The sequence below is a fragment of the Branchiostoma lanceolatum genome, chromosome 13 (assembly GCF_035083965.1).
Source record: "Branchiostoma lanceolatum isolate klBraLanc5 chromosome 13, klBraLanc5.hap2, whole genome shotgun sequence".
Taxonomy (NCBI): Eukaryota; Metazoa; Chordata; class Leptocardii; order Amphioxiformes; family Branchiostomatidae; genus Branchiostoma; species Branchiostoma lanceolatum.
In genome coordinates this window covers 11,970,649-11,981,517 of record NC_089734.1, presented here as the reverse complement: position 1 = coordinate 11,981,517, position 10,869 = coordinate 11,970,649, and the positions used below count along the sequence as shown (strand labels likewise).

General features: G+C 38.8%; 1 protein-coding gene across 2 annotated transcripts; it reads right to left on the bottom strand.

The window, feature by feature from the left end:
- Positions 1-2,737: 2,737 nt before the first annotated feature.
- Positions 2,738-10,684, bottom strand: LOC136447566 (uncharacterized). 2 transcript variants are annotated; one of them, XM_066446565.1, is made up of 6 exons: positions 10,215-10,684; positions 9,790-9,848; positions 7,001-7,104; positions 6,795-6,877; positions 5,665-5,826; positions 2,738-4,087 (listed from the first exon to the last, which is right to left on the bottom strand). In XM_066446565.1, exons 3-6 carry the CDS (start codon positions 7,058-7,060, stop codon positions 3,952-3,954), a joined length of 441 nt encoding a protein of 146 aa, XP_066302662.1. In that variant the 5' UTR covers positions 7,061-7,104; positions 9,790-9,848; positions 10,215-10,684; the 3' UTR covers positions 2,738-3,951. The 2 variants fall into 2 exon arrangements, with proteins under 2 accessions (XP_066302662.1, XP_066302663.1); XM_066446566.1 differs by lacking the exons at positions 9,790-9,848; positions 10,215-10,684 and having other exon boundaries at positions 7,001-7,486.
- Positions 10,685-10,869: the final 185 nt, after the last annotated feature.

Genomic DNA, 10,869 nt, shown 5'->3' with positions numbered 1-10,869 from the left:
TTCTTGAAGCGCCACCTTGTGACGTATGATATAACTGCAAGCATTAGAGTAGAGTCATTCATGGTGTGATGGTCAGATATTGGCATTATCACTTTATTCTTTGCCGTTGTGTACTGTGTAAAATTACTGAAATGTGTTAGTGGTTGTATAGATATACAGTGTACATGTACATGTCTAGAATCTTTAAGACACAAACTAAGAAGAGATAAAAAAATGCACAACAATATTATCATTGCTTTGTTAGTGTTCAGGCGCCCAGGGGAAATCACGAAAGACTCGCAAAGGGGTTTGAATTTTTGAGGTTTATTTGACCTTATTTTCGGAGATGTGACCATCTAACATCACAGATGATTATATTCAAGACATTAGACAAACAAAACAATATATATATTAGGTCATAAGTGACATGTTTGCTTCGCATTATACATGTAACCAATAGAACTGGTCGACTCTACATTTTAGGTTAATTGCCACGTGGCACATCATCCAAATTTCAGTCCTGTTTTGAGAAACAAAAAGATCTTGGACGAATGCATTAGTGTTTTTGTTTATTTCTCTGTCAGATTTTAAAGAAAATCCTATTTTCCTTTCGACTGCAGAAGGTGCAAAATTTACCATGTTGGTTATCATCATAATTTATCCATATTGATCCGGCATTTTTCTGATATCTATCTTTATTGGGTACATGTAACGTTACGCATATTTTTCATCTTTGTGTTATATAGTATATTAGTGTGATATTGTGTGGTGTCTATTTGAATGTCCAAATTGTGCCAATGTTTGCATTGTTCGGTTATTCAAGATATGTAATAAACCACAAGTGAAACATTTCGTGTCATATTCTTATTTTGAGTTGTAGATCACTATTCTCATGTCGTTCTTTTAGCAGTCTCATGTCAAACTTTACATATCATATTCCAAGTTTGGCGGCTTATGCACTAGAGATTACGAGCTTGCTAAAGAACTTATCGTCTCAAAAACTCTAGACCACTTCTCTACTGGAAGGTAGCTACTGAGGATTAAGTAAAGGAGATTTAAAAGAATCTATGTACATATGTATATGCTAGTATACTAGTCTCCCACAATCATTTTAAGGCCTTTTCTTAAACCACATCTCCCCCAACTCCTCTTACGAAGTCGGTCCGAGAGGATCTGAGATGCTACGGTCTTTCAAGCCAGTCGCCTGAACTTGAATATGTCATAATTGGCTGTCATAAGAACGACGTTCTGGTCGTCAGTCGTTATTCAAAGTAAGACTAGGACACAGTATTTTTTACTTGTGGTTTATTATATAGCGTGGGGTATTGAAAAATAGTAATATTCGCACAATTTAGACAATTTAGACAATCCAATAAAAACCGCATAACATTACTCCAACATATCATAAGATATGAATACAAGGAATGTGTGTAAGTCTACAGATGTACGATAAAGCTACATATGATAGAAAAGGCAGTTCGACATGGATTAATTATGATAATCGGCCACCATGTCTGATACATTTTGCACCGTAGTACTGTTATATTCAGACTTGTTTGAGAAAGAACGATATAAAACAGTTGTAAACACTCAGAACATAATGTAATAGAATGTTATGTAATAAACAATAAATAGCTCCGTAATGGGCCCAAAGATCACACTGGCATCAGATCTTGCATCGATTCCTTTTATTCTCTCTTCGACCTCTCTCAGTCGTTTTCTCCTTCCCTCTCCTCAGATGTAATTGATCTCCTCTTTCCCTGACGCCTTTTTACGCTAGTCTATTCTACATATGAGGGAGCGGTACACTTCAACACACATCAAAATCTTTTTCCTTTTTTCCTTCATCAGAAAGGGTTGCCTTATACCAGTAGACGTATGTGACAAGAAGAAGACAGACCATGTTTCAAGCAGCTCTCCCGGCGCCCATAGTCGATCATATTGCACCGCTGAGTAACCCACACACCTTGCAGCATTTGGAGAAAAAATTGGATCTACTAATAGACAAGCAGACAAAAACACCATTGTATTCTTTCAATAAGTTATGGTTCCACAATATAGGATTTAGATTTCGATAAGGTAGCCGTTTAGAACGTGACAACTTACATAAAAGGTATAACCAACCATCCCTACTGGCAAAATACGGAGGAAGCATGTCATTTATGACCTAAAATGCTTTTGTTTCGTTTGTGAAATGTATGTCATCATCCTCGATATTAGATAGATGCATTTTGAAAAACAAAGTCAACTAACGTTGATGAAGGTTAGACATCCAGGTAATAAGATACGCCAAAAATAATTACTCAAGCAACTGGATAAGATTTTGAAACAGTCAAAACTGTCAGACTGTTTCAAAATCTTATCCAGTTGCGTGAGTAATTATTTTTGGCAAAGTCAACTAAGCCTCGAGTATTCAAACCCCTTTTCGAGCCTTTCGCAATTTCCCCATTCCTGAAAATACCGAAATTTGGGGATTTGACGGTCGTCTTAGTCACTTTTTAGGTGACGACCGGGAGCGGTACTGCAGGTTGGGCTCTCATAGGGTATAAAGTACCGACCTGCAAAAACGCTAAAATAACGAGACAGTGGGTTTAAAGGCAGTGAACACTCTCTGAAACAGGTCCAGACGTCTTAACATACACTTGGAAAGCCCTTTTAGGGCTTTGAGAAACACGAGTTGACACAAAGAGGTTCTATTTGTACGGGCGCGCGAGGAGCCCATGTAACACCGTGCCTGCCCGTCGAAGCGTCACCTACATTCATGTACCCATCACTTTTTGTACTAGTACGTAATTCAATAGTAGGTTAAGGATGTATGTGAACAACTTTTATCAAGCATGTTCATCTGCTTACATACTGATACAGATCGCAAAATGACGTAACAAGACATCACTGAAAAATACGGACTGTTTAAAATACTTTATGTAATAATAATCTTGATGATAATACTCTTTATTGTATACTCATGCCCCATGGGGATAAATGCATAAGAGACCTTACATGGTGTGATGAATATGAGAGAAAAGAATAATAATGATAGCGCTAACATTAAAACTTAACATAATACTAAACACTATACAAATATACTACCGTATATATAAGTTCTACTAGCGTCTTCTCTCTTTTTAAAACATATTGCGACATAGTTACATACTTCTTCCATTACATAAACACTTGTGGATGACATCAAGTACTTAAAAGTATCCTGCTTTGATATTGTCTTACATCTCTTGTCAAGCTGAATTGATTGGAACAGAGACTGACGCTCATTTTCATACGATAAACAGTCTAGTAAGAAATGCATTTTCTCTTCAATACGTCAGTTATTACAAAATTTACATAATCTATCTTCTATAGGGTTACGGCTATGCCTTTCAGATTTTAAGGGATGGTCACTATTACAGGTAAGGGATGTCACTAATACAAAGTTTACACTGGAATGCAGCGGATTTATAAACTTGCCTCGTTAATTATGCAAATTACCTACTGATTTGCATAATTAGCATACAATCTTGTCAATCATCACTCAAGCTATCTACATACCAAATATCTTGACGATGGGTCAACGTCTTCTTGAGTTATTCCCTTTCAAAGTTTGAAACAAAATCGGCTCCTGCAGTTCCAGGCCCAAACCTACATAACTTACTCTCCCTCCCTCCCAAGAGCTATCTACCACTCAAAATTAAATCATGACCATAGCATAGAACACGAGATATCAAACCCGGAAGTTCCGCTGCAGCCATTAGGGGCCCAAAATCTAATCATTTCGAGGTCTCAAGAATACCTACCCACATACCAAGTATCAGGACTATCTATCCAGGCATTCTCGAGTCATTGTGTTCAAGGCAAACACAAACAGACACACACACGAGCGCCGGCAAAAACATGACCTTCTTGGCGAAGGTAATACATGTACTAGTGATATCCGCTTCTGGAGAAGAATGCCCCTTTATAACACGATTTGACTTTAAACTAGTTCCCTTTCGTCTTCCTGTTGATCAGATGCCGTTTCAAACTCCGGAATCCATTGAACCACACGATTACATTCCACAAATGGCCGCACGGCTGACAGACGAAAAACAAAATGTACAACCGGTAATATCCACACCTGAAAAAAAGGAAAATGGCATTTCAATTACCCTGGGAGTCCAGGCACCGTAATCGGATCCCCGCACGCGCGCCCAAGCTTTCACGGCCCACCCTCCCGCTGCCCCCCGAAGACTGACCCCGCCCCACTCTCCGCTCAGACCCAAACTCCGCTATCCGATTACCGCTTCTCTCGCCCACCCAGCGTATATTTACTTGACGCTGTTTGTCGGTTCCCGCCAAATTTCCACGTACGCCTGTTTTAGCGGAAGCGGAAATACAACACAAGCCCCTTGCGTAAGATGACGATCTGTGGTTCATGAATATTAAAACAGGCACGGGCTGATTCGCTGTCGCCGCAGGGCGGACGACCAATCCTGCCACCGTGCAAGCGGCTTCCAGCTGTGCGCGCGGCCATAAATCATAAGCACTTCTCCACCTCTGTGGACGGCCAAAGATAGACGTGGCGCCAGGCTCCGTGTATGGCTAGCAGATTTTGGGTTTACAGCGGAGAGTGGGGCGGGGTCGGTCTTCGGGGGACAGCGGGAGGGTCGTCCGGGAAAGCTTGGGCGCGCGCGCGTTGCTTGGTGGCTAGCCGATATACGGTGCCTGGCCCCCAGGGTACATTTCAATGAAATATGTACAAGTATTGTATAAGTACAGGTTTTATGATACGTTGATGAAGGTTAGACATCCAGGTAATAAGATACGCCAAAAACTGAATTACTCAAGCAACTGGATAAGTCACTGACGAAAGACAGTGGATACTGTCTGAAGCGTCTGACTGTTTCAAAATCTTATCCAGTTGCTTGAGTAATTATTTTTGGCGTAGGTTTTATGATAGTTTCGCTACTGACAAAATAGACCATTTATTAAACAACTATTCTTAATACCTCATATTTCTTTCTGTAACTTGCTTATATGTTATAATATTTCCATTCTCAGCTATCAATGTTGATATCTCCCATCCGTATATGGAAGATAACGTTATCTGACCTCATGACATTTTTTGTTCTTTTGTCGTGCTCACAGTTTAGCTTCATGGCTTGTTGTTTATTCACTGTTACTGTAAATGCAGAAATGTTCGCAGTGGGTTTATGTTCGCGGTTTTCGCGGTGAGCTCTTCAGCGCAAACTTAAAACCACCGCAAAACTTTTCGCCCACATATGACTGTATCGCTACTATTGTTTCAAACGCGAACTTAAAACCCCCGCGAACACTCCATTTTCTCCCTACCGCGAAATATAAACCACGCGAACTTAAATGCATTTACAGAAGTCTGTTTCTCCTTTGTTTGCTCTACTAATAGCCTCCGATGCAGACTCCTCCCGGCGGTTTTCTTTTACAAGTTATTGTTTTTATACTATTACATTTTTTTTCTTATTGCTGGCCGGGAAGAGTCTGCGTCCACTCGGCGTCTCAAAGGAAAGAAGATTAAAAAAAGTCTATTCAGAGAGGCTATTAACATGTTCCCGACCAGCAATAAGAAGAAAAAAATGTAATAGTATAAAAACAATAACTTGTAAAAGAAAACAGCCGGGAGGAGTCTGTATCGGAGGCTACTCTACTAAGATGTTTGTTTGTAGCGCGTAACGTTACCTTTTTATCTCGTCCATCTGGGGCAGAATCAACAAAACAAAGTTGTACCAGTAGAAAGGGAGGGCAAGAACCCGGATGAACAGATTGAAGGTCATTGACCCTACCCACAACGGCAGGTACCCCGTTGCATCACGGGAAACATCCAACTTCTTCAGTATCATCCTGAAAAGAGACAGTGCTGTGCGTTTAGGCATTCAATACGTTCTGCAGACATAATTTTTCCCATGATATGTCATGTAACAGTGGGGTTCAAGCGCATCCAACTGACCAATCTAACTGGTCCGGAGCTTTTAGCCTAGTGGATAGTGCGTGCGGTCTGTGGGCTGGCGGCCCGGGGATCGATCCTCGGGAGCCAGAAGACGCATTAATAGTTTTTAAAGATTTTTCGTTTGTCCACAACCAGTTCATCTCTAAGATAGTTTGAAATTCATGAATTGTTTTCCATGTCATGGAAGACAATCCAATAAAGTAATCTATTCCGTATATCTTTTGACTCTCCGTTTCTTTGCAACCCATGGGCCAACTAAGACATTATCTATAAACACACTCAATAAACAGGTCACTGACTAGCCTCCGTTGCAGTCCTTTTCCCCGCGGCGTTTTTTTTTTTTCAATTTTTTTTTTGGGGGGGGGGGCGTATCTGCTTGGGATCTCGTATCCGCCGTGCCCCTGTGTCCGCTGTATCGGCAGATACAGGGTCTATAGCGGACACAGGGGCACGGCGGATACGAGATCCCAAGCAGATACGCGGCGCCCCCCCCCCCCCCAAAAAAAAATTGAAAAAAAAAAAACGCCGCGGGGAAAAGGACTGCAACGGAGGCTACTCACTGACTACTTTTCGTATTCTGTCCGAAACGTGGTGTGAACGAATAATCATATACAACTGTATATTCTTGATCCGTTATATTCTATCTTGCCTTGAACCATTCCCTTGTACTGTATCTGTGTGTATGTTTGCTTTTGCTCTTTTACCTTGTTGTTTCCATTCCCTGAAGGACCTATATCTGTGTGTGTATCGTATTGTATTGTAGGGACAAGGTGCAAGGTTACCTGCCTGGAATAAAATCGGCCATAGTTTCTAAAATTTCAGATACTGACTTGAATGGGACAGGTTTGGAAATGTGCCTTACCGTAACATGTCAGGCGGTGTTGTTAGCGTCATCCTCTGATGAAACACCGCCGCATACGTAATAAACGGAACTCTACCGTGCACCTGAAACGGAACAATAGAAGTAGAAAGATCAGTCATACATGCACATGTGCACCTAACAGTAGCGCGGTTGTCTGAGGAAGGACCTTGGTCTGAGCGATGATTGATGAAGATGATGGAACTTACAAGAGACATAAGTTCTCCAAAAATCGAAAGGACGTGATGCGAAACTCTCTCAGAAGTCATTCCATATGGCCCGGTCAGTGGAACACTAACGATGACCACCACGTCTACAAGAACAAGTGGGAAAGATTGTCAGAATTTTACCCAGAGAATCAACTTGTATCAATCTTGCACTTTTAACATATCCATTAACACTAATCCGCCGGATTACATAAATCCGCCACTTTGAAAAATAGTGGTTTTGAGCAAGGAGATTTAAACCTCCTTGGTTTGAGAGATCACTAGTGCAGCACCCCAGGTATGCAAAGTTTAGATATACAGGAGAACATTATACCAAGGCGGACGTTGGGTTGGAGATCTGTTTGGACGTATGTTTTTAGAGTGGCGGAATTATGTTATGGTACTCTAGTTCTAACATGAGCCAAAAATACACACAGATATGCCATCAGTGGACACGAAATAAACAGCACATGTGGCAATGAAATAAGCGATGTAGGTATAGGAACAGGAATTGAAATAGGAACGTTAACTTTTAAACTATGATCTTGATAGTTTCTCTAGTATCTCAGGTCTCACATTAAATTTTGATAAATGTAAGATCTTGAGAATAGGAACCTTAAAACATAGTAACTTTGAATTACCCACAAATCTCCCTATTCAGTGGATAGATGGAGGTGTGGAGATTTTAGGAATTCATATACCTGTGGATTTGTCCAACATAGTTGATGTTAACTTTAGTCCACGTTTGGACAAATTAGATAAACTTTTGTACCCATGGAAAGGAAAAAAATTATCATTATATGGAAAAATAACTATTGTTAATTCTTTATGTGTTCCTCAATTTACCTATCTCTTCCAGACCCTCCAAATGCCAGATAAGTCATTTTTTGTACAGTATGAGAAAAAGATTTTTACCTTTATCTGGGGTGGAGGTCCTGAGAGAGTTAGAAGAAAAACGATTTATAACTCTGTTGTCAATGGTGGTTTAAGACTTATTAATTTGTATGCTTATGCTCTTTCCATTAAATCATCCTGGGTACCAAAGTTATATCTTAATCCTCACTGGTTTGCAGCTTGGCCACTACATACACACCCTTCCCTAGGAACTACTCTATTTCCCTTTTACCAACTCCAATCAGCACATGGTTTGAATATAAATCCTTTTCTATTAGAGATCTTGAATGCATGGTATAAGTATCAATATAAACCCCCCACTACTTCTGATGAGATCAAGCAACAAATCTTATGGATGAATGCAAATATTCTTGTTGAAAGAAAACCTATATTGTATGCTGCCTTTCTAAATAGACATGTGATTTTTTTAAAGGATATTTTAAACAATGATGGTAGAATAATGTCATATGATGAGTTTTGTTACAAATATGGTCAAGTATGTAATAACTTTACCTACATGCAATTGGTCACTGCAATACCAAAAAGCTGGAAATTCAAACTAGTAGGAAACTTTTGTAACTATGTATGTAGACCAGAACAACATAATAGTAAATGGTTGACTAGAATTAAGATCAATAGGGATATGTATGAGTTTTTTCTCTTATCTGAAAAGCTAATTGATTGTCCACACAATGTACAAATGGCATGGCTGTACCTCTTTGATTCCCCTATACCCTGGAAAATAGTGTATACGTCTTTGATATATAGTACTATAGACCCTGTGACTAGATATTTCCAATATAGACTTCTCCATATATTTTTGCCTACTAATCGATTATTATATATTTGGAAACTAGTAGATAACCCTTTATGCTCCTTCTGTCATCTAGAGGAAGAAACATACATTCATGTCTTCTGGGATTGCCCGCAGTTAATAAAATTTTGGGATGACATTAAATCTTGGTTTTATGAGAAAACAGGTCAACTTTTAAACTTAAATGCATTTAATATCATATTTGGAAATTTATCTCGGGGGGTCCCTGTTATATGTAATGTTATAATCCTGTTAGCCAAAACCTATATATACAAAAGGAGAAAGGCTGGTCATTTAAGTTTAAATTCCTTTACCAAATATGTTAACTTTTTTCAACAAGCAGAATATTTGATTGCAGCAAGAAGGGGAAAACTGGAAAAGCACAGGGGGAAATGGGGGACTTTATGTTTATGTTTACAATAAGTTATTTTCAGTTGTGTTTCAGTTTTTCAAATGACACTATTATCTATGTTTTGATTGAAATTATGTTATTGAATGGATAAAGTCTTCTTTTGTATATGACACTTGTTACTGGACGGAGAAAGTTTTGTTTTATATGACACTGTTTCTGTATGACAAGTTATTGCTGACGTCAATTTATATATGACACTTATTTATGTTACTGAACTACTGACTGTGTTGTTTATGTTGTTGGATGGAAAATGAATAAAAAAAAAAAAAAATTTTAAACTATGATTCTCGTCCGCTGACCTCAACGAAATGTCGACATAATATGGTCTGTTTATGCTGTATCTGCTCATTATACATAATAACTGCTTATTCAAACACACGGGGGACTATTGAAACAAAGTTTGTCATTCTAACCACTCGGCCTCTGCGTATATGGGCACAAGGAAACACTGTAACAAAAAAGCCTGGGAACAAAGCTTTACATCCTCATCTTTCTCACTAGCACTGCAGGTTTATAGAAGGGTGTTTAGTAGGTTTTGTGGCATTGCTTACCTGATTTGTTACATGTATGCTGGTGTGATACAGTAAACATCAGCTTATCTGCCTGGCGTTCCACTGTGTATTGTATTGTTTCAATTTTTGATAAAGTCAAGTAAAGTAAACATTATTTTACCTGCCAAAAGAGCCCCTATGTGAAACGCAGAAGTATGCCGCACTATACTCGCATCGTTGCTGCAAATAAAAAGATAACAGATCGAAGTTCATGATCAGCGCAATCAGCATTAACAACTAGTGATGTTCGAGTGAATGTTACGTGCACATATTCGGCTAAGATGTAGAATATTCTGAAGAAGTTATGGGATTGCAATATTGCTACACCTGAAAGCTTTAAAGGCATGACATTGACATAAATTGCTGCATCCGGCATAGACTAGACCCTTGACTTTAAGATTAGCTCCTTCGGGCATAGGATTGGGACTGTGAAGACAATCCAGTGACTGAGATATTCATCCATAATTTAAGCAAAGTCTTTTGTTTATTTTAGTATTGATAACCGTTAAGTACATGTAATCAATTAAGACAATGGATGATACATACGTGAATGTGTGTGGAGAAAGGTACTCAAGGAAACTGACGTAACAGGCAAGGATACCGATTATTGCCGAGGCCACACCGAGCGCTGCACTGAAACGTTATTAAAACCGTTAATAAAATATGAATTATTTGTATACTTAATAACATCCTCTGACAACATTATACAACAAAAACTCTGTGAATTCGTACACACTTGTTTTAAGAAGAGGGAAGAGGCATGTAAACAATAGATTCAACAGCATTATACGTTTGATTATTGTGTAATCGATTAATATAGTATAGCATATATATTAGTTGTTTTGTTTATCTCACTGTTTAAGATCACTTCATGTAACGATTCACTACACTGAATACGTTTCATGTGATATTGAAAGTACTGTACTACATTTAGCCCATGTGGGCATGAACGTGCAAATAAAGATCATTAAAATCATTAAAATGTAACGACATCACTTTTACAATCCGTCGGTCCTATTTCATGGGATGCGAACAAAACAGATAAACAAGATTATTCTTCCCACTTAAAGTTCTTTTGAGTGCATAGCTAACTATTTTGCTGGATAGCTAGATAACTATATCTAGCTAGACATAGACAGCTAGGTGTAGATATATGAAAATAGGAATTCACAGGTAGAAATATATACATAACATATATGAA

Coding starts and splice junctions, on each gene's coding strand:
- LOC136447566 (XM_066446565.1), bottom strand. CDS start 7,060: ATGACTTCTGAGAGAGTTTCGCATCACGTCCTTTCGATTTTTGGAGAA. Junction 6,878..7,000: donor TTGGAGAACTTATGTCTCTT/GTAAGTTCCATC, acceptor GTTCCGTTTCAG/GTGCACGGTAGAGTTCCGTT. Junction 4,088..5,664: donor CAGATGGACGAGATAAAAAG/GTAACGTTACGC, acceptor CCTTTTTTTCAG/GTGTGGATATTACCGGTTGT.